General features: G+C 37.0%; 1 protein-coding gene across 5 annotated transcripts in view; it reads left to right on the plus strand.

The window, feature by feature from the left end:
- YEATS2 (YEATS domain containing 2) overlaps positions 1–23,643 on the plus strand; it is a 113,800-nt gene that overhangs the window by 43,284 nt on the left and 46,873 nt on the right. For all 5 annotated transcript variants that reach the window (XR_015724144.1, XM_045776586.2, XM_045776585.2 and 2 more), the window contains 5 exons: positions 7,115–7,276; positions 10,743–10,854; positions 15,552–15,596; positions 17,971–18,151; positions 23,223–23,462. Coding sequence is in view for 4 of the 5 variants with exons in the window: in XM_045776586.2 (XP_045632542.2) it covers positions 7,115–7,276; positions 10,743–10,854; positions 15,552–15,596; positions 17,971–18,151; positions 23,223–23,462 (740 nt within the window). In the remaining variant the exon portion in view is untranslated. The remainder of the gene's footprint in view (positions 1–7,114; positions 7,277–10,742; positions 10,855–15,551; positions 15,597–17,970; positions 18,152–23,222; positions 23,463–23,643) is intronic.

The raw sequence follows: 23,643 nt of genomic DNA on the forward strand, positions 1-23,643 counted from the left end.
GGCTCGATTCCAGGACCCTGAGATCGTGACCCAAGCCAAAGTTAGGCACTCAACTGACTGAGCCACCCAGGAGCCCCTAGAAAACTTCTTTATGTCTAGAAATTCGAACTACTTCTAAACAATGTGTAAGTCAATGAAAAATCACATTAAAATATCCAAAACTAAATAATAAAATCAAAATTTGAAAGGTAACACAAAAGGGATATTTAAAAGGAAATGTCTACAGTAGAAGAAAAGCTTAAAATTAGTGAACGAAACATCTCAATTAGACAAAATAATTCAGTGGGGGAAGCAAAGGAATTAGGGGAAAAAAGTATACACAAACCTGGTGAAATGAAGGAGAAAAGACAAAAATATTAAAAATGAAAAAAGACGTAGCTACAGATACTGTATTATTAAAGAGATAAAAAAAATAACATCTTTATGCCAGTACATTTGAAAATTTAGGTGAAATAGTTCCTAGAAAAATACAACTTAGGACTTAAGGAAAAACCTTGAATAGTCTTAGAACTACTAAGTAAGTGTAATTACTGATTTTTAAAACATTGCCATCACAAAACCAAACCAAACTACTAGGCTTAGTTTGCTTTAAAGGCTGAGTGAGCACATAATTTCAGTTGTATACAAAATCTTCTGGGGAGGGGCGCCTTGCTGGCTCAGTTGGTAGAGATTCTTGATCTGGGGGTTGTGAGTTTGAGTCCCACGTTGGGTGTAGAGATTACTTAAAAAAAAAAAAAAAAAGTAACCAAAACCCCCAAAATCTTCTGGAGAAAAAGAGACAACACTTCTCAGTTTATGTTATGAGGGTAGCCTAACTTTTTAAATAAAGCCAGGCAGTTTGTAAGAAAAGGAAAATTGTAGGACATGCACAATTGTGAATATAGGTGCAGAAATACTGAACAAAATCATTAGGAAACTGAATTCATTAAATACAGAAACGATGATACTTCATGACCAAGACATGCAAGTCTGGGTTAACATTAGAAATCAATATAACTTGGCCCACTGCATTATTAAGGGTAACAATAGGTATAGATAAATGTAGAGATGGCCATGACCATATTTTTCAGCAGAATGTAATAAGGAGGCCTCATGAAATAAAGGGAGAGCTAAAGATGCTATTTTTATCATGGTCAGGACTGAAGGGAATGGTTTAGTTTGCTTTTAAAGGGTAAGAGACCAGTTGTAACCTTCCTGTCAGCAGTGGGTAGGAACCAGAAGAGTTCAGAGTTCTAGCACCCTGAAACCTGAATGAAATCAGCCCAAACGCTAGAGTGTCCCTAACCCATTAATATGCCAGTTTATTTCGATCTCATGTATGGCCTTGGAAAAGCAAGGTTGATTTTTTTTTTTTAATTGCATTGTGGTAATCAGAAAATAAAACAAACTTTAAGGGAATGTTCCTGGGGGCGCCTGGGTGGCTCAGTCGTTAAGCATCTGCCTTTGGCTCAGGTCATGATCCCAGGGTACTGGGATCGAGCCCCTCATCGGGCTCCCTGCTCATTGGGAAGCCTGCTTCTCCCTCTCCCACTCCGCCTGCTGGTGTTCCCTCTCTCGCTGTGTCTCTCTCTGTCCAATAAATAAATAAAATCTTTAAAAAAAAAAAGTTTAAAAGGAAAGGGTTAACTGCAAAGACTCACTCACTTTGCTTAGTTAGGTGATAGAGCTGTTAAATCTTGATGAGATTAAATTTTTTAAGTAAAAAATTTTTTAGGGGAGTGGGGTATAAGCTTCCAGTTATGGAATGAATAAGTCATGGGGATGAAAGGGAATATTCTAGTCAGTGGTATTGTAATAGCGTTGTATGGGAACAGATATGATGAGCATAGCATAATGTATTGTTGAATCACTATTGTACATCTGAAACTAATGTAACATTGTGTCAACTATACTTCAATAAAAACCTTTTTCAGCCTTGACATATAATTGACAAAATTAAAAGATTTAAAGTGTATATTATGATTTGATGCATGTGTACATTTTGAAGGGATTCCTGCCATCAAGTTAATTAAGAACACATCCCTTATCACCTCACTTTTTTTAAGATTTTATTTTTAAGTAATCCCTACACCCAGTGTGGGGCTTGAACTCACAGTCCTGAGATCAGGAGTCTCAAGTTCCATCAGTTGAGCCAGCCAGGTGCCCTGTCACCTATTTATCGTGTGTGTGTGTGTGTGTGTGTGTGTGTGTGTGTGTGTGTGTGTGTGAAGTTCTGTTGTCTCAGCAAATTGTACAGTGTTATCTACTGTAGTCACCATGTTATACATTAGATCCTCAGACGTTATTCATCTCAAAGCTGAAGATTTATACCCTTTACCAACCTCTCTATTTCCCCTACCTCTAGCCTCTGGAAATGGTCTTTCTGCTCGGTTTCTATGAGTTTGACTTTTTTTAATATTTCATGTGTAAGTGATGTCATGTAGTATTTGTCTTTCTCTGTCTGGCTTATTTCACTTAGCATGAAGCCCTCCACATTCATCTATATTCTCACCAATGTCAGAATTTCCTTCTTATGGCTGAAGAATATTCCATTACAGACACACACACACCACGCACACACACAGTCAGTTGACCTTTGAGCAATCTTGAGCAATGTGAGGGTTAGGGCCACCAACCTCCTGCACAGTTAAAAATCCATGTATAAAGGCACCTGGGTGGCTCAGTTGGTTAAGCATCCAACTCTTTTTTTTTTTTTTTAAGATTTATTTATTTGAGAGAGAGGGGAGGGGAAGGGACAGTGGGAGAGGGAGAAAGCCAATACTCAAGCAGACTCCCCCACTGAGCATGGAACCTGATGCAGGGCTCAGTCCCAGGACCCCAAGATCATGACCTGAACCAAGATCAAGAGTCAGATACTTAACTGACTGAGCCACCCAGGCACCCCAGCATCCAACTCTTGATTTTGGCTCAGGTCATGATCTCAGGGTTGTGAGATTGAGCCCCGTGTCAGGCTCTGCACTGAGCATGGAGCCGCTTAAGATTCTCTCTCTCCCTCTCTCTTTGCCCCCCCCACCTCCACCTCCCACTCACTTGTGTACTCGTTCTCTCTTCTAATAAAAAAAATTACCAAAAAAAAGCCATGTATAACTTTTGACTCCCTAAAAACTTTTTTTTTAAAAGATTTTATTTATTTATTCGACAGAGAAAGAGACAGCCAGCGAGAGAGGGAACACAAGCAGGGGGAGTGGGAGAGGAAGAAGCAGGCTCATAGTGGAAGAGCCTGATGTGGGGCTCGATCCCATAACGCCGGGATCACGCCCTGAGCCGAAGGCAGATGCTCAACCGCTGTGCCACCCAGGCGCCCCATCGACTCCCTAAAAACTTAACTACTAATAGCCTACTGTTGACTGGAAGCCTTACCGATAACATTAACAATTGATCAACACATATTTTGTATGTTATATATAATATATAACGTATTCTTACAATGAAGTAAGCTAGAGAAAAGAAAATGTTACTAAGAAAATCATAAGTGGGGGGCTCCTGGCTGGCTCAGTCAGTAGAACATGTGACTCTTGGTCTCAGGGTTGGGGGGTCAAGCCCCACATTGGGTGTAGAGCTTACTTTAAAAAAGAAAAAAAATTACACAAAAGTGGATCTGCACAGTTCAAAACCATGTTGTGCGAGGGTCAGCTAGATATGTATGTACGTACATCTTTATCCATTCACGTCTTTATTCATTTATCTGTTAATGGACATTTACGTTTCCATATCTTGGCTATTATAATAATGCTGCTGTGAACATGGGAGTGCAGATAGCACTTTGATAACCCATTTTCATTGTCTTTGCCTATATACACAGCAGTAGGGTGATTCTGTTTTTAATTTTTTGAGGAACCTCTTATTTTCTGTAATAGTTGCACCAATTTATGCTCCTACCAGTAGTGCACCAGGGGTTCCTTTTCTCCATGTTCTTGCCACCACTCGTTATCTCATATTTTTGATGATAGCCATTCTCGCAGGTGTAAGGTAATACCTCATTGTGGTTTTGATTTGCATTTTTTCTCATTATTAGTAATGTTGACCACCTTTTCATGAACCTGTTGACCATTTGTATGTTTTGTTTGGAAAAATGTATATTTAGTTCCTCTGCCTGTCTTTAAATCAGATTTTTTTTGGCTTGTTTTTTGTTTTGGCTCTTGAACTTTGTGTGAATTCTTTATATATTTTGAATATTAACCTTTTATCTGATACGTGATTTGTAAATATTTTTTCTCATTCCTTAGGTTGCCTTTTCCTTTTGTTGGTGGTGTCCTTTCCTGTGTACTTTTTGGTTTGATGTAAACTCACTTGTTTATTTTTGCTTTTGTTGCCTTTGCTTTTGGTGTGAAATCCAAAAAGTCATTTCCCAGACCGGTGTCATGGAGCTTACCTCTATGTTTTCTTCTAGGAGTTTTATGGTTTCAGGTCTTAAATTTTAAGTCATTCATGTGTTTTGAGTTTATTTTTGTGTGTGGTGTAGGATAGAGGTCTATTTTCATTCTTTTGCACGTAGCTGTTCAGTTTTCCCAAACCATTTATTGAAGAGACCGTCCTTTCCCTATTGTATATCTTAGCTGCTTTGTCATAAATTAATTGATCATATATGTATGGGTTTATTTCTGTGCTCTCTTCTGTTCCGTTGATATTTGTGTCTGTTTTTATGCCAATACCATACTGTTTTATTACTGTAGCTTTGTAATATAGTTTGAAATCAGGAAGTATGATGCCTCCTATGTTTTTTTTTTTTTTTCTCAAAAAAGAGGTTATATGGGGGTCATTTATGATTCCATACAGATTTTAGGGTTGTTTTTTCTTTTTCTGTGAAAAATGCTGTTAGGATTTTGAAAGGGATTGCACTGAATCTATAGATTGCTTTAGGTAGTATGGACATTTTAACAATATTAATTCTTCCAGTCCATGAGCATGGAATATTTTTTATTTATTTGTGTCTTCTTCGGTTTCTTTCATCAGTATCTTATAGTTTTCAGTGTGCAGGCCTTCCTCTTCCTTGGTTAAGTTTATTGCTAAGTATTTCATTGTTTTTGATGCAATTATAAATGGGATTATTTTCTTAATTTTCTTTCTGATAGCTGTTAGTTTTAGAAACACAGTTCATTTTTTATGTTGACTTTATATCCTGCACTTTTACGGAATTTGTTTATTAGTTTTATTTTCATTTATTTTTTAAAGATTTTATTTATTTATTAGAGAGAGAGTTGGGGGGAAAGGACAGAGGGAGATGGAAAGGGACAAGCAGACTCCCTGCTGAATGTGGAGCCCAACATGGAGCTTGATTTCAGGACCCTGAGATCATGACCTGAGATGAAATTGAGTCAGACACTTAACCAACTGAGCCACCCAAACATTCCTGTTTATTAATTTTAACTGTTTTGGGGTGGAATCTTTAGGATTTTCTTGCTTTGCAATTTGGATACTGTTCATTTCTTTTTCTTGCCTAATTGCTATGGCTAGAATTTCCAGTACTATGTTGAATAAAAGTGGAGAGAGTGAGTATCCTTGTCTTGGTCTTGATCTTAGAGGAAAAGCTTTCAGTTTTTCACCATTAAGATGTTAGCTGTGGGCTTGTCATATATGGCCTTTATTATTTTGAGGTATACCCCCTCTATACCCAGTTTGTTGAGAGCTATCAAGAATAGATGTTGAATTTTGTCAAGTGTCTTTTTCTGCATCTGTTGAGATGATCATACAATTTTTATCTTTCATTTTATTGTGATCACACTGATTGTTTTGCAGATGTTGAACCATCCTTGCATACCTGGAGTAACTACTGCCTGATCATTGTATATGATCCTTTTAATGTACTGTTGAATTCTGCTTGCTAATATTTTGTTGGGGATTTTTACATCTATTATAAGTGTTCCCTCCTATTTTTTTTGGATGAGTTTGAGAAAGATTTGTATCAATTCTTCAGATATTTAGTAGAAATCACCCTTTATGCCATCTGATCCTGGAATTTTCTTTGTTGAGAGGTCTTTGATTACTGATTCAGTCTCCTTACTAGTAATAGTTCTGTTCACATTTTCTATTTCTTCATGATGCAGTCTTGGTAGCATGTATGTTTCTAGGAATTTATCCATTTCTTCTAGGTTGTTCACTTTGTTGGCATATAATTATTCATAGTTTTTTTCTTAAGCATTTTACTTATTTATTTTTAAGATTTTATTTATTATTTCTTTTTGAGAGAGCTTTTTTTAAAGGTTTTATTTATTTATTTGACAGAGAGACCAAGAGAGCTCAAACAGGGGGAGCAGCAGAAGGAGAGGGAGAAACAAGCTCTCTGCTGAACAGGGAGCCCCATGCGGGGCTCAATCCCAGGACCCTGGGGTCATGACCTGAGCTGAAAGCAGACGCTTAACCTTCTGAGTCACCCAGGCGCCCCTAAGATTTTATTTTTAAGTAATCTTTATACCCAACATGGGGCTCAAGCTTACAACCCTGAAAAGTGGAGTACATGCTCTACCGACTGAACCAGCTGGGTGCCTCTATAGTGGTTCATAGTTCTATGATCCTTTGTATTTGTGTGGTGTTAGTTGTAATGTGTCCTCTTTATTTATAATTTTATTACTTGAGTCCTTTCTCTTTTTCCTTGTTAAGTCGAGGCAAAGATTTGTCTGTTTTGCTTATCTTTTCAGCAAAACAGCTCTTTAGTTTCTTCAATCTTTTCTTTTGTCTTTTTGTCTCTATTTCATTTATTTTCACTCTCATCTTTGTTCTTTCCTTTTTTCTACTAATTTTGGGCTTAGTTTGTTCTTTTTCTAGTTCCTTGTGGTATAAAGTTAGATTAAGATCTTAATGTAGGCATTTATTGCTATAAATTTCCTTCTTAAAACCTCTTGCTGTATTCCTTAAGTTTTGGTATGTTGTATTTCTATTTTCACTTATCTTTTTTTTTTTTTTCATTTTCACTCATCTTAAGATATTATTTTATTTCTCTTTGATTTTGTGTTTGACTCATTGGTTGTTTAGTAGTGAGTTGTTTAATCTTCACATATTTGTGAATTCCCAGTTTTCTTGTAATTGATTTTTAATCTTGTTTTAAGTAGGAGTTAATTGTTCTGTTGGGTTTTTGAAGAAAAAAAGAATTCAGGTTTCTTTCTTTTTTCTCCTTTAGGTACATACCTCCTGATAAGAGAGAAGAAAATGACCAGTCAACCCACAAGTGGATGGTATATGTCCGAGGGTCTCGTAGAGAACCCAGCATTAATCATTTTGTCAAGAAAGTTTGGTTCTTTCTTCATCCCAGCTATAAGCCAAATGACCTTGTGGAAGTTAGGTAAGCACGGTTGAGTTATTTGCTTTAAGAAGTATAGATTTACTGAAGTGGAAGAAGAGTGATTTAACTTGAGAACATTCCCTTTAATGATTATATTATTAATAATTTACTTACTAGCTTTGGGTTTGAGTCACAATAGAGTTTTAACTGTGGTTCCCTCTTGCAGATTATTGTCTCCCCTGAAAAGGCAGTATTTTCTCCTGTCAGAATTATATTAGTGGATTTTGCTCCCCCTGGAAATAGCTGAACTTATATATAGATACAGATAAATATAAAAGTGTTCTTATTTTTTATGAATATCAGAACATAGCAGAATTAAACATAGGATTCTAACATTACAGAAATATTTAATGTTGAAAGTTCCCCATGATCTCATCCTCTCAGAAGTAACCCTAGTGATATTTCCCTACGTATATGAACCTAGTTTAGTTGCTGTTTGTTGTTGGTGGTGTTATTATTTCACAAAGATGGAATGATTATATATACTATTCTGAAATTTGTTTTATTCAGGTGTATTCTTTTTTTAAAAAAATTTATTCATTTATTTTAAAGATTTATTTAATTTTACTTTAGAGAGAGAGCAGGAGTGTGCGAGAGCAGGGGGGGGCAAAAGGAGAGGGGGAGAGAGAATCCCTAAGCAGATTTCCCGCTGAGCCTAGAACCCAATGCAGAGCTTGATCCCAAGACCCTGAGACCATAACGGAGCCAAAATCAAGAGTCAGATGCTTAACCAACTGAGCCACCTGGGCACCCCTATTTTATTTATTTATTTGAGAGAGAGAGAATGTGTGTGTGAGAGTTGGGGGAGGGGCAGAGGGTGAGGATCTCAAGCAGACTCCACACTGAGCATAGAGCTCAGTGCAGGGCTCCGTCTCACTACCAGTGAGATCATGACCTGTGCCACCCACGCATCCCTTATGTGTATTCTTTACATCTTTATATGATGTTACATATCAGATACACATTCATTGTATGAATGTATTGTAGAAGTGGTTTTGGTTTATTATCAGTGAAATTTCCTATATCCTCAGCTCTCTTCAGAGCACTCCCTCCACTCCTGACTCTTAAATAAAACATGGCTGTCTTCTGAGAACACTGCTTCTGAGAACAGCTTTCAAGTGGCAGTTGTTTTTTTCTCTCACACTGTGTGCCATTGGGTCGGGGGTGGGTGTCTTCCTTGCACATATTTGTGGCTTCTAGACCGTCTTTTCCCTTTCTCTGCCTAAAAACCTTTAGCTCCTTTGAAGCATTGTATGACCCTCCTTGTTGCAGACATCTACTAATTTCCTGGTTACTCCCTTCTTTCAAAAACTGTTTTTAGCACCTATTGTCCTGATGTTTCCTCTTGATGTCATTCTTAAGGACTTTGACGTGGATGTAGACAACTCACCCAAAACTCTAATTTCTCAGTTCACTGGTTTCCTCACTTTTATAATGAGGTTATTGTGGTAGTGATACACCATAGAATCTAAGCTAAGGAGAGAAGGAAATTATATAAAGAGCAGTGAGAGATAGTGAAAATTGGTGTGGATAATAAGTGGCATTTCCAGTGGGTCAAAGAATAGTTGGATTAGGAATGGAGCTGGAAAGATAGGAACTGATAGATGGTCTGAAAGTGAAATACTTGGAAATGGGATTTTTTGTCCTCTTCATGTGGATGACAGTTGTCCCAGTATCAGTTTATCAGCTGATCCATCTTTTCCTTATATTCAGTACGCGCTAAAGTACCACATAAATATGGATCAAATGCTAGACTCTGTTAATGTTTATTTATGTACCAGGATTAATACTGTTTTAATTCTTTTGCTTTATAGCGTATTCTGTTTGGCAGGGTATGTTCCCTTGATGATGATGGTGATGATTATTCTAAAAATTTTCTCTTTTTCCAAGCCTTAGATTCTTTTTTTGCTTCCAAAAATATGGTTAGGGAGAAATTTCCTGTTAAAACCATTGTTCTTTTTTCCTGGCCTTTATGCTATTTGTCTTCTCTGGCAGCAGTCCTTCCTGTTCATTCATTAGAGTTTAGCCATTGTACATAAATTGAGGAACACAGCTGATTTACTATATCCATTCTAAGAGAAATCCAGCATACAAATAAGATAATTGATGCATATTGCAAAATGAATGTAGACTCTCTACTTTATTGGAATTTAAATGACCAAATGTGTCATCAGTAGAACTTTAATTATTCTTCTAAAGTTCAGCATGCCTTTAGGCCCCACTGCATGCCTTTTCAAACGGCTATCTCAAGTCAACCTTCTCATTTGACCCTAAGCCTGTCTTTTAATTTCTGTCTAAACCTATACCAGCATCATGGCTCCTTCTCTTACTAACTCAGTCAGTGTTCAGCTGGTTTCTCCCATCCAGGGCACTCTGGTTTTGCTTTCTTTTCTTTCTGGTCTAGAACATAGCTATTGCTTTTTCTCCTTTCCAGCCTACTCTTGTAACTCAGGGATTTTTCCTGGCTTGAGCCTTCCTGGTAGCCTCTGGCTCTGTTCTTGATAATTCAGATCCGTTGTTAGATTCCTCTCAGGTTGTGTTCTTGGACTCTGTCTTTATGAATTCATGTCTTCTCTTTTGCAAAAACACATCCTGCTGAATGTTCCTTCCTCCCTGCCATCTTGGCATCTTCTCTCATTTCAGTAATTCCAAGCCACTGATTCATAATGAACATTTTCATTTTAAAGCATTCTCTCTCCCCCATTAACTTAAACCATATTATTTTTGAGTACATGACGTTCTCTCAGTTAAATTTAAAATGTTTTTATTGTGGAAAATTCCAAACATATTCAGAAGTAGAGTAACTTGAACCCTCCTATACCAAACATCATTAACAATTTGCTAGTCTTTTTTTCATCAACTTTCCTTTTTCTTCCCTTCACAAATTATGTTTTGACTGAAAATTCTCTAGTCCAATTAGCATTCACACACATTCTTCCTTTATCCACTAAAATCATAGTCACTGTTTGGGGAAGATCATATGGTGAACATATGTTCTTTTAAGTCCTGTTGGCGAATAGTTTCAAATAAATTGTCACTTTCAGATTGAGCATTTATGATTTACTCTGTTTTTGCCAGAGTGGAGGAATAAATATGGGTGTCTGGGTAGGGAACATATACCATACAGCCTGTGTCTGTCAAGTAGCAGTCAAGGATTCTGGCTTCTAATATGTGACATCCATCAAATCACCTAAGTTCCCTGCCTGTGAAAATAATTACATTGGATTATATACTATAAGTCTCTTAGCTCTAAGTATTCAGTAACTGAAAGTTTAACGTAGGTTTGAGTTGAATTTTTGTTGTAGCATTTCAGCAAAATTCAGCGTATCGATTGAGCTTCAGTAGAGAAAATGTAAATGATTGTCAGAAGCTGTGAATTTCTCGCTTACCCAGTATGAGAAAACGTTTCCTCTGTAGAATGAGAGTGTGACTGTGGCTTAATGTGTTAATATATGCTTTTCCCTAGAGAGCCTCCTTTTCACCTGACCAGAAGAGGCTGGGGTGAGTTTCCTGTCAGAGTTCAAGTTCATTTTAAGGACAGCCAGAACAAGCGGATAGATATCATACATAATCTGAAGGTATTGTAACAACATGTTGCTACCCCGAAGTGAAGTACCTCTTTTTATCTGGTTACTTAAAGCCGTGGGTTAGGCCTTCTGAGAGAGGTGGCCAGGGACCGTGGAAGCAGGATTAACCTTTTTGATTTTTGATTGTGTTCTGCAGACTGCTACGACACTCTTTTGTTCTCTGAAGGTTGGGGGAAGGGTTGCATTATGGCAGAATGTATATTCTTTAAAAAGATGAACTGGTCAGATTATGGGAAGACTTGAATCTCTGATTAAAGCTCGCTGTTACTGTGTTACCTGAGACTAAGTGACTGAACTTTTAAAAACAAAATCTACTTACTTTTCTGTAAAATGAGGCAAATAATAAGCCTTGTCTGTTTATCTCATAAGGATATAGATATGTTTATCTTGTAAGGATAAAGACAGAAGTGAACATGTTTTAGGAAATTGAAAGTACTGTACAAAGTTGTAATTCTTTTGATTTGTATTTTAAGACATTCTTCATTGATATATCCACGTCGTTTATTATGTAGCCATAATATGAAGTGTTTTCTGTACATGGGGAAAAACTACCAGCCATAGTAAGTGAAAAGCACAGAGTACAAAACCGTATGTTATAGTATGAAGTCAACTGTGATTTTAAATAGGTGGAGAAAAACACAAAAGAAATACACCAGAATGTTGGAGTAATTAAAGTAATGACATTGTGGGCAATTTCTCCTACCCTTGTTGTCTGTTTTTTTTTTTTTCCTTCTAATTTTATATAATAAACATGTTTAACTTTTATAATTGAAAGGCCATTTTTAAAATGTTTTCCTAGCTCCTCTCTAGATATAGTCTTATGTAGATCTTATCTACATAAGATAAATTTCTAATATTAAACTTACCCCCAAACACCCTTACTTTGTGGTTTACCACATTGTTCCCATGAATGGCTCCCAAAATTGAACTAAATGAATCTCAGTACATCTGTAGAATTCCCATTTTGTTCCCTTTGTTCTACCAATACAGCCTTTCAACCTTAAGGCTGAAATTTGCCCTCCATTGGTAATAGACGGCGCTGCTCAACTTTGTGTTGAAGTTGTTTTTTTAGAGATTCCTCTAAGACTAGATGGCTTTATGACCTCAGAAAAGAACTGGAACAAACTAAAGAATATGCATACACTTTGTTCAGAGGGGCAGGATATGGTCCTGCTTAATTAGAGGAAGGTCTAAAATAGTTCGCTTTCCTTTTATCTTATATTAAGCACTGCACATACCATCTTATATCACACTGGGCCCAGCCCTAATTTCTAAAATAAAAGGAATTGTTTACATAGTTCTCATATTATTATTTGTCCATATCACTTAGAGTGCCTGGTGGAAGATTGAGACAGTTTTTTATGTTTTATTTTTTTATTTTTTCAAGTGTATTTATTTAAGCAATCTCTACACCCAGCGTGGGGCTCGAACTCATGATCCTGAGATCAAGAGCCACATGCTCTGCTGGCTGAGCGCGCCAGGCACCCCGAGGCACACTGTTTTAAAAATGACAGTATTTAAGCTTTCTTACTAGCTTTTCTGGAAAACTTAATTTTACTGTTTGTTATGTGTTGGTTGGCCTTGAGGCCTTAGACACCTGTGTTGTACTTATGTGATCTTTGTTGGTACTGGAGTATTCATTTGCCTGTTATTTCTGTGTTAACTCTGAGAGCCATCTTGGATTCTTGCCTCTTTGTTCTAAATATCTGTTCAGTTGCTGACTATTACTCTTTCTTCATCATCTTCCTTACTCTTTGCCCTTCCCACTCTTGCTTAGGCCATTTATTCCACTGTCTCCTGATGAGCTTCTTTCATTCTAATCTGTCTTCTTTACCCTCAGTCCATTCTGCACACCACCATCCAATTAGTATTCCTGAAATAGAACCATTATGCTGTTCCTCTCTGAGAAACCTTTCTGAATTCCCTTTACTCAGGTTCAGACTTCCCTGCCTACTGTTCAGGGCTTTTCACGGTTTGACTCAACACACTTGCCCTAAATTATCTCGCACTAATCCCCTGCATGAATGTACTACTCCAGCCAGGTCACTTATTCATGTCCCAGAAGTGCTTTGGGCCTTCTTCTCTTGTGTCTTTTTTTTATGCTCTTGCCCTCCTAAAATGCCTGTTTGAATTCTTTCCATTCTTCAAGTTCCTATGTACTTTTCCTGATGATTTAAGCCCATAGTGACCTCTCAGTATTCTGAAATGCTGAAATACTTAATCTATATTTGATGCTGTATAATTATATTGAATATTGAATACTCAAGTGTTAGAAGTATGTACAATTTAAAGTTCCCAGAATGTATGAAATTCCTACGTCGTGCATTCATGATCAGCCATCACCATGGAGCATAGTAATTCCCAAAACAACCATTTATCTGTTTAGTAAATAAACTTCTGGAAGGTTCTTTAATAAATTTAACTGAAACTGTGCTTTTTTTTTTTTTTTTTTTTCCTTGATCTTATTTGTGCTAGTTTGATTTCTGGAGTAGCACAGGACAGGACTTTGTTTTGTTTTATAAGAACCCTAAAAATGTTTAATGACAGCCTTCATGTCTTTCCTTAAATCATCTCCAGGCAGAACCTATTCTTGTAAAATTCCTTGTATGCTGTGCTTTCTAATTCCTCTTGCCATTTTGATAACAGTTCTCCTTTATCAATATCTCTCTTAAAGTGTGGTCCCAAGAATGATACATAAGCCAGTGCACATTACGGAGAGACTATTATTTCCATGCTCTGAAGAGTATGGAAATATAGCCTGAAATTGCCCACATCCTTTTAATAGTCATATTGTTGGCTAAGGTTTAAGTATTAAAACTAGATCTCTTCCACGGAACTAGTATGAATCCCCCTGGCATTGTCTTTCTGTTATGAAGCTAGATCTCATGACTGAGTTGTCATGTCTGTGTTGGCTGCTAAGGAGCTCAGCCAGACTTGAAATCTATTTATTGCAAGTCTTAGAGTTTTCTCTTTACTGATTAGTAAATCATCTTTCCTTTTTACCCAACTTAATAGTTTTTCCCTGTTAATCTTACTGTGTAATGTTTATTTTAAAAAAAAAAGATTTATTTATTTATTTTTGAGAGACGGAGAGGAGGGAGGGAGAAGGGGAGGGAGCATGAGCTGGTGGGGGTGGGGGTGGGGAGAGGGAGAGAGAATTTCAAGCAGACTCCCTGCTGAGCAAGGAGCCAGACTTGAGCTTGATCTCAAGACCCTGAGATCATGAGCTGAGCCAAAATCAAGAGTCCGTTGCTTAACCAGCTGAGCTATCCAGGTGCCCCTGTGTAATGTTTATATTGATAAGCTCCACAGATCCTTTTTTTTTTTCTTTTTGAGAATGGTTTATTGCTTCAAACAAAGCAAAAATGCTGTCAAATAACAAGTTGTTTTCTGTACTTCTCATCCCTGTGACTTATTTATTATATGACTGGAAGTTTGTACCTCTTAATCCCCTTCACTTATTTTGCCCAACACCCTACCCTGTCCTCTCTGGCAGCTACCAGTTCTGTGTGTTTATAGATCTGTTTCTGGTTTTTGTTTGTTTGTGTGTTTTGTTTTTTAGATTCTACATATGAGAATTTGTCTTTTTCTGACTGAATTCAGTTATCACAATAGCCTCTGGCTCCATCCATTGTTGGAAATGGCAAGATTTCATTTTTTTTAAATGGCTGTATATAATTATGTCATCACACTATATGTGTATTTTTATAGCCACTCTCTTTTTTAAAAAAAAAAAAAGATTGAAAATTTTTTTTTACTTATTGGAGGTTTTTTTGTTGTTTTTTTGAGAGGGAGAGAGAGAATCTTAGGCAGGCTACGTGCCCAGTGTGGAGCCCGACTCCAGGGCTTGATCTCAAAACCCTGAGATTATGACCTGAGCCAAAATCAAGAGTCGGACGTTTAACCGACTAAGCCACTCAGGTACCCCTAAAAAAAAAAAGATTTTATTTTTTTAAGTAATCTGTCTACCCTATGTGGGGCTCAAACCTACAACCCCAAGATCAAGAGTCATATGTTCTACCGACTGAGCCAGCCAGGTACTGTCGTAGCCTGTCTTTTAAAAATATTTTTTACATCGTCTTTGTAAACATTTAAGTGCTTGTGTAATACTTTAAAATTGATGGTTCAAGATTTACTTAAGGGGTGCTTGGGTGGCTCAGTCGGTTAAGTGTCTGCCTTCTACTCAGGTCATGATCTCAGGGTCCTGGGATTGAGCTCCACATTGGGCTTCCTGCTCAGTGGGGAGTCCGCTTCTCTCTCTGTGCTCTCCCTCTCTCTGTCTCTCAAATAAATAAATAAAATCTTAAAAAAAAAAAAGATTTACTTAAGCAGTCCTCTGTTGCTGGATGTTCACATTTTCAGTTTGTGGCTGTAGATAATGCTGTAGTAAATACCTTTTTGTATAAAACTTCCTCCATTGTTAGATTGTCCTTAGTATGTTTTTAGAACTGTATAGTTTATATTAAAAGTACAATACCTATATATTTGAGGTTGTTTTTATTAATTTTACTCATTCCACCTCAAGTAAGAGGGTTTTTATTTAAGCGATGAATTGATAGTTTATATTATGAAGAAGTGGATTCTATGTTCTGAAGACTTGTGGTTAAAGGGGTTTTAGATGAGATTGTATCCTAAGATTTATAAGTAAGCTCAGTGAAACTTTATTCTCTTCTTTTGTCTTTCAATAGCTGGATAGAACTTACACTGGCTTGCAGACTCTTGGAGCAGAGACGGTAGGTTTTTTCCTCCAGTATTATTTGGGAATAAGTAGAATGAAAATAGATCTTCATTTTTAATTAGGAAAAAAAATGAGTGCTTAATTTTTTTAAAGTTTATTTTCCCCTTTTTAATAAAAAAAAAGATAAAATGCACCATTTTATCAATTTACCATTTTAACAATTTTTAATTGTATAGTTAAGAGGTATTGAATATATTCACATTTTTGTGCAGCTATTGCTAGCATCCATCTCCAGAACTTTTTCATCTTGGAAAATTGAAATGGTACCCATTTACAATAACTTCCATTCCCCTCTCCCTTCAGCCCCTGATAGCCACCCTTCTACTTTCTATCTCTATGAATTTTTGACTACTCTAGGTACCATATAAGTAGAATTATACAGTGTGGGGGTTTTTTTGGTGTTGTGGGGTTTTTTTTGGGCGGGGGGTTGGTATATTTTGCTTAGCATAATGCTCTCAAGGTTCATCCATGTTGTAGCATGCATCAGAACTTCCTTCCTAAAAAAGGCTGAATAATACTCCATTGTATGTATAGACCACATTTTGTTTATTTATCTGTTAATGAACACTTGAGTTGTTTGCATCTTTTGGCTATTGTGAATAATCCTGCTAACAACATGGATGTACAGGTATCTGTTTGAGTCTGTGTTTCAGTTCTTTTAGGTGTATACCCAAGAAAGGGGAATTGCTGGATCATACAGTAGCTCTATTTTTTTTTTTGAAGTAATCTCTACATCCAGTGGGGGGCTTGAACCCACGATCCCAAGATCAAGAGTCGCACACTCTACCAACTAAGCCAGCCAGGTGCCCCATGGTAGCTCTATCTTTAATTTTTGAGGGACTGCCACGCTATTTCCACAGCAGCTGCACCATTTTACATTCCTCCAAACCGTGCACAGGAGTTCCAGTTTCCCCACACCTTTGTCAACACTTACTGTTCTCTATTTTTTTGATAGTAGCCAAACTAATGAGTGTGAGGTGGTATTTCATTGTGGTTTTGGTTATGCATTTCCCTAATGATTATTGATGTCGAGTATCTTTTCATATGTTTATTGGCTGTTTGTGAATCTTCTTTGGAGAAATATCTTGTCATATCCTTTGTCCGTCGTGAATCATGTGTTTGGGTTTTTGTTGTTGAATTTTCGGAGTTCTCTTTATATTCTTGATATTCATCTCTTATCAGATCATTCGTGGGTTGCCTTTTCACTCTGCTGATTGTGTCCTTTGATACACAGAAGTTTTTAATTTTGACGTAGTCCAGTTGATGTATTTTTTCTTTGGTTGCCTGTGCTTTTAGTGTCGTATCCAAGAAGTCATTGCCAAATTCACCCTCATGAAATTTTGCCCTATATTTCCTTCTAAGAGTTTTATTGTTTTAGGTCTTATGTTTGGGTCTTTGATCCATTTTGAGTTAATTTTTATAAATGGTGTAAGGTAAAGATCCACCTTCATTCTAATGCATGTGGGTACCCAGTTTTCCCCAGCACCATCTGTTGAAAAGACTGCTTTTCCCAGTGGTCCTGGCACCCTGGTCAAAAATAATTTTACCATATACATATTTGAGGGGCTATTTTATTCCAGTAGCCTGTATGTCTTCTCGATGCCAGTGCCACACCATTTTGATTACTATAGTTTTGTAATAATCAGTTTTGAAGTCAGGAAATGAGACCTCCAACTTTGTTTTCCTTCCCCATACTCCTCCTCCCACTTTTTTTTTTTGTATTCATGATAAATCAGCAATAGCCGTTATAGTGAGAATTAGCTAGTTAAAACTTATTCTGTTTAGGGAAGTATGCTGTGTTGTATCAAAAGATATTTATTGAGCATATACCGTATACTAGACACTGGTCCTGGTACTGGGGATACAGAGATGAATAAGATAGCTATTGCTTTTAAGGAGTTGTATTCTTGGTTGTATTGAAAATGGGGAGAAAGTATGTAGTAAACAAAAGCAAATGAACAAACTTCACTTAAAATCAGTGCTATAAAGAAGAGAGTAGGTGGGGGACAAGGGGGTTGCCTTAGCTAGGTTGGTTAGAGATGGCGTCTCTGAGAAAGTGACATTTGATTGAGACCTAATGATGAGAAAGAGTCATCCAAAGATTGGGGGGGGGTAGTGTTCTAAGGCATAGAAGCAGCAGGTGGAAAGGCCCCAGTTATATGATTGGTTTCACTGAGTTATCTATCTGTTAAACCAAACTAGATTACATTCTGGGGTAAATCCTTTAGTTCTTAGATTGAAATTGCCTTTGAAGTATGATTAGAAATCATTTGTCTCATCTCTTGGAGTGCCACGTTCTTGGACAGGTTTGGGGGTTTCTGTGACATGGATGACGGATTCATGAGCCCAATTGTTGCCCGACTGTGTAGGTAGTGGATGTTGAGCTCCACCGACACTCTCTTGGAGAAGACTCCATTCATCCTCAGTCCTCCGAGTCAGACATCTCTGATGCCCCACCATCTTTGCCTTTGACCATTCCAGCCCCAGTGAAAGCTTCCTCACCGATAAAGCAGTCACATGAGCCAGTACCTGATACATGTGTGGAGAAAGGTAATATATTTTTCCTTGTATGGAAATGAATTTTTCCTTGTACAGAGGAGTCACTCTCTGGGGCATTCCTTTCTCTCATTTGCATAATATGATTTTGAACTGCTGCCTATAAAGATTGAAGAGTGTATGGAAAATAAATTTTCCATAAGTAGGCATCCTGCCTCTACTATATAGTCCAACTATGAAAGTAGTCAAATCTTTATTCTTCTTAGAAGATTTTTTTCATGACATTCTACTGACATTTTATAGAACATTAAATTCACAAAAAGGCATTAAATGTTTATTTTTTTTGATGATCCTAATGGTTTTTTTTCTAACACGTTACAGGAAGACTTTTTGGTTTGGTCCCTAGTGTGAACAAGAAACTGAATGTAAAGTATCTAATCTTATTTAAAATACAATATAACGACGGACACCACAGAAATACAAAGAATTATGAGAATATTGTGAAAAATTATATGCCAACAAATTGGACAACCTAGACAAAATGGATAAATTCCTAAAAACATATAGCCTCCCAAAACTGAATCAGGAAGAAATAGAAAATTTGAACAGACTGATTACCAGCAATGAAATTGAATCTGTACAAACAAAACTCCTGGGGTGCCTGGGTGCCTCAGTTGGTTGAGCATCTGACTCTTTGTTTTGGCTCAGGTTGTGATCTCAGGGTCGTGGGATCAAGCCCCGCATCAGGCACCATGCTCAGCAGGGAGTTTGCTTGAGATTCTCGCTCTCTAAATAATTAAATCTAAAAAACGAAAACAAAAGCCTCCCAACAAACAAAAGTCCAGGACCAAATGGTTTCACAGGTGGAATTCTACCAAACATTTAAAGAAGAGTTAATACCTATTCTCAAATTATTCTAAAAAAATAGAAGAGGAAGGAATGCTTCCTAATTCATTCTCTGAGGCCAGTGTTACCCTGATATTGAAACCGGATAAAGATACTACAAAAAAAAGGGAACTACAGGCCAATATTTCTGATGAATGTAGATGTAAAAATCCTCAACGAAATAGTAGCTAACTGAATCCAACAATAAATTAAAAAAAAATCACCATGATCAAATGGGATTTATTCCTGGAATGCAAGAATGGTTTGGTATTCAAAAATCAATCAGCATGATAGGTCACATCAATAACAAAGGATAAAAGCCATATGATCATTTCAGTAGATGCAGAAAAAGCACTTGACAAAGTACACCATTCCTGATGAAAACCTTCAACAAAGTAGGTTTAAAGGAATATACCTTGACATAATAAAGGCTATATATGAAAAATTCACAACTAACATCATAATCAGTTTCCCCTAAGGTCAAGAACAAGACAAGGATGTCCACTCTCACCACTTTCATCAACAAAGTACTGGAAGTCCCAGCCAAAGCAGTTAGACAAGAAAAAGAAATAAAAAGCATCCAGATTGGTAAGGAGGAAGTAAAACTGTCACTGTTTGCAGATGACATGATACTATATATAGAAAACTCTAAAAATGCCACCAAAAAACTACTAGAATTGATAAATGAATTTTAGTAATGTCAGGAAATCTGTTGCATTTCTATATACTAATAATGAAGCAGCAGAAAGAGAAATTCAGAAAACAATCACATTTACAGTTGCACCAAAAAGAATAAAATACCTAGGAATAAACTTAATCAAGGAGGTGAAAGACTTATACTCTGAAAACCATAAAACATTGATGAAAGAGATTGAAGGTGACACAAACAAATGGAAAGATATTCCATACTCATGGATTGGAACAACAAATATTGTTAACATGTCCAGGCTACTCAAAGCAATCCACAGATTTAATGCAATCCTTATCAAAATTAAAACAGCATTTTTCACAGACTAGAACAAATGATCTTTAAATTTATATGGAACCACAAATGACCCTAAGGGGCACCAGGTGGTGTAATCGGTTGAGCATCTGACTCTTGGTTTTGGGTTGGGTCGTGGTCTCAGGGTAGTGGGATCAATCCCTATGTCACGCTCCATGCTCAGTAGATCTGCTTGGGATTCTGTCTCCCTCTCCTGTCCTCCTGCTCTCTCTCTCTCTCTCTCTCAAGTAAGGTAAATCTTTTCTTTTTTAGACTACCTTATGTCTCCCTTTCCTGTCCTCCTGCTCTCTCTCTCTCTCTCTAAAATAAGTAAAATAAATCCTTTCTTTTTTAGACTACCTTATTTATTTATTTATTCATTCATTCATTCATTCATTCATTCATTCATTCATTTTAGAGGGGCCTTGTGTGAATGTGAGTCGGGGGAAGGGCGCAGGCAAAGAGAGAATCTCAAGCAGACTCCTCGCTTAGCTCAGAGTCTGATACAGAGCTCGATCCCATGACCCTGAGATCATGACCTGAGCCAAAATCAAGACTCAGGCACTTAACTGACTCAGCCACCCAGGCACTCCATAAATAAGATAAATCTTTAAAAAAAAAAAAAAAAAAAAAGTAAATAGCCGAAGTCTTGAAAAAGAAAAATAAAACTGGAGGTATCACAATCCCAGATTGTAAGATAATACTACAAAGCTGGAGTAATCAAAGCAGTATGGTATGGTACTGGCACAAAAAAAGACATGTAGATCAATGGAACAGAATAGAAAACCCAAAAATAAACCCATGCTTATATGGTCAATTAATCTTTGATAAAGGAGGCAGGAAAATGCAATGGGAAAAAGTCTTTTCAGCAAATGGTGTTGGGAAAACGGAACAGCAACATGCGAAAGTATAAAACTGGGCCACTGTCTTACACCATACACAAAAATAAATTCAAAATGGGTTAAGGATCTAAATGTGAAACCTGAACCATAAAAATCCTAGAAGAGATTCCAGGCAATAATTTCTGTGACGTCGACGGTAGCAACACTTTTCTAGATATGTCTCCCAAGGCAAGGGAAACAAAAACAAAAACAAACTCCTGGGACTACAGCAAAACAAAAAGCTTCTGCACAGCAAGGGAAACAATCAACAGAACTAAAAGACAGCCTACTGAATGGGGGAAGATATTTGCAAATGACAGATCCAAAATATATGAAGACCTTCTACAACTCAACACCAAAAAATAAATAATCCAACTAAAAAAATAGGCAGAAGACATGAACAGACATTTCTCTAAAAAAGACATACAGATGGCCAACAGATGCATGAAACGTTGTTCCACATCACCCATCATCAGGGAAAGACAAATCAAAACCACAATGAGATATCACCTCACAGCTGGCAGAATGGCTAAAATCAGAAACAGAAGGAAGAGCAAGTGTTGATGAGGATGTGGAGAAAAGGGAACCCTTGTGTACTGTGGGTGAGAATGCAAACTGGTGCAGCCACTGTGGAACACAGCGTGCAGATTCCTAAAAAATTAAAAATAGATGTATTACATGTATGATACAGTAATTCTAATACTGGGTATTTACCCGGAGAATACAAAAACATGAATTCGAAAAGGTACGCACACCCCTGTGTTCATTGCAGCATTATTTACAATAGCCAAATTGTGGAAGTAGCCCAAGTGTACACTGACAGATGATATATGTGTATACACACACACACAATGGAATATTACTAAGCCACAAAAAATGAATCTTGCCATTTGCAGTAACATGGATGGATCTAGAGAGTATAATTCTAAATGAAATAAGTCAGAAAAAGACAAATACCGTATGATTTTACTCATATGTGGAGTTTACAAATCAAACTAACAAAAGAACAGACTCTTAACTGTAGAGAATAAACTGATGGTTACCAAAGAGGAGGTGGGCAGGGGAATGGGTGAAATAGGTGAAGGGGATTAAGAATACACTTGTGATGAGCATTGAGTCATGTATTAGTTGTTGAATCACTGTGTTATACACCTGAAACTAATACAACACTCTTATGTTAACTGTACTGGAATTAAGAATACAATATAAGGGGCGCCTGGGTTTCTCAGTTTGTTAAGCATCCGACTCTTGATCTCAGCTCAGGTCTTGATCTCAGGGTCCTTGGCTCGAGCCCTTTTTTGGGCTCCACGCTGAGCATGGAACCTACTTTAAAAAAACAACAACAAAACCAAAAAACCAGTATAAGATTCACCATCAGGGTGCCTGGGTGTCTCAGTTGGTTAAGCATCCTGCTCTTGAGTTCCATTTAGGTCATGATCTCACGGTCCTGGGATTGAGCCCCGCATCAGGCTCCTTGTGCTCAGCAGGGAGTCTGCTTGAGATTCCCTCTCTCCCTCTCCTTCTGCCCCTCCCCCCAAATAAATAAATTAATTTAGAAAAGGTTAATCAACAAATGTATTTTGACTGGCATTTTTTCATTTAGTAAGTATATAAGCGTATAATTAAATCATTTCTGTGACCTATACGTATAAGATATAAAACTCTTTCTAAATGGCATCAATTTAATCTCTAAACCTACCTTTTTATTTTTATTTATTTATTTATGTTTTGAGAGAGAGCGGAGGGAGGGGCAGAGGGGAAGAGAGAGAGAATCTCAAGCAGGTTCCATGTTCAGTGTAGAGCCCAGTGTGAGGCTCTGTCTTACACAACCCTGAGATCATGACCTGAACCGAAGTCAGCAGTCCGGACACTTAACCAATTGAGCCACCCAGGTGTCCCTCTAAGCCTACATTTTTATGTGATGTTAATATTTTAGTCCTTTTATAAATCTCAATTTTATTCCGCTTTAAATTGCTGTTGTATCTTCTTCATGGGCATTTAATAAAATAGGACGTTATTAGATTAAGTGAATGCTCTGAGTTTTTCTTCCTTTCTGATTTAAACAGTTTTTCAATTCAGAACATAATACACTTGTGTACTCTTTATATTGTACATGCTTTATAGTTAATATATTTTCTAATTTTTTGAAAGAAGCATTTTAATAAAATGATTCTAAACATGATTATTTACATTTCACCCAATTATGTATAAAGGGCTTATAAATACTGTCAATTGTATGTGTTTTACTGGGAAGTGGTTTAAATGGTTGTTGAAATGATAAGGGATTTTTATTGTTTCATTCTTTCCCCATGTTGGAAAGGTTTTATTATTTCTAGGTGATTCATGACTTATCATTTACCCTTTTCATTTCAAATAGGCTTCCCAACCAACACTGAAGCTGAGAGACACACTACATTTTATTCTTTGCCATCTTCATTGGAACGAACACCCACCAAAATGACAACATCCCAGAAAGTTACCTTTTGTTCTCATGGCAATTCAGCTTTTCAGCCAATAGCATCAAGCTGCAAAATTGTGCCGCAAAGTCAGGTTCCTAATCCTGAGTCACCTGGAAAATCCTTCCAACCCATCACCATGAGCTGCAAGATTGTTTCAGGTATACAGTTTTAAGTTCCTAAGTATTTTTGTTAAACAAGTAATGACTGTTGATTAGCAAAGCTGTCAACAAAGCAAAACCAGAAGTCATTTCATATGCAGACAGTTTTTGAATAAGGAAAGAAATGAAATTCAAAGCAGTCAAGTTTTTATCTCCAAGAAGTGATGCAGGTAAAATGTTT

Source organism: Ursus americanus, chromosome 4 (genome assembly GCF_024610735.1).
Source record: "Ursus americanus isolate L20-20 chromosome 4, mUrsAme1.1.p, whole genome shotgun sequence".
Classification (NCBI taxonomy): Eukaryota; Metazoa; Chordata; class Mammalia; order Carnivora; family Ursidae; genus Ursus; species Ursus americanus.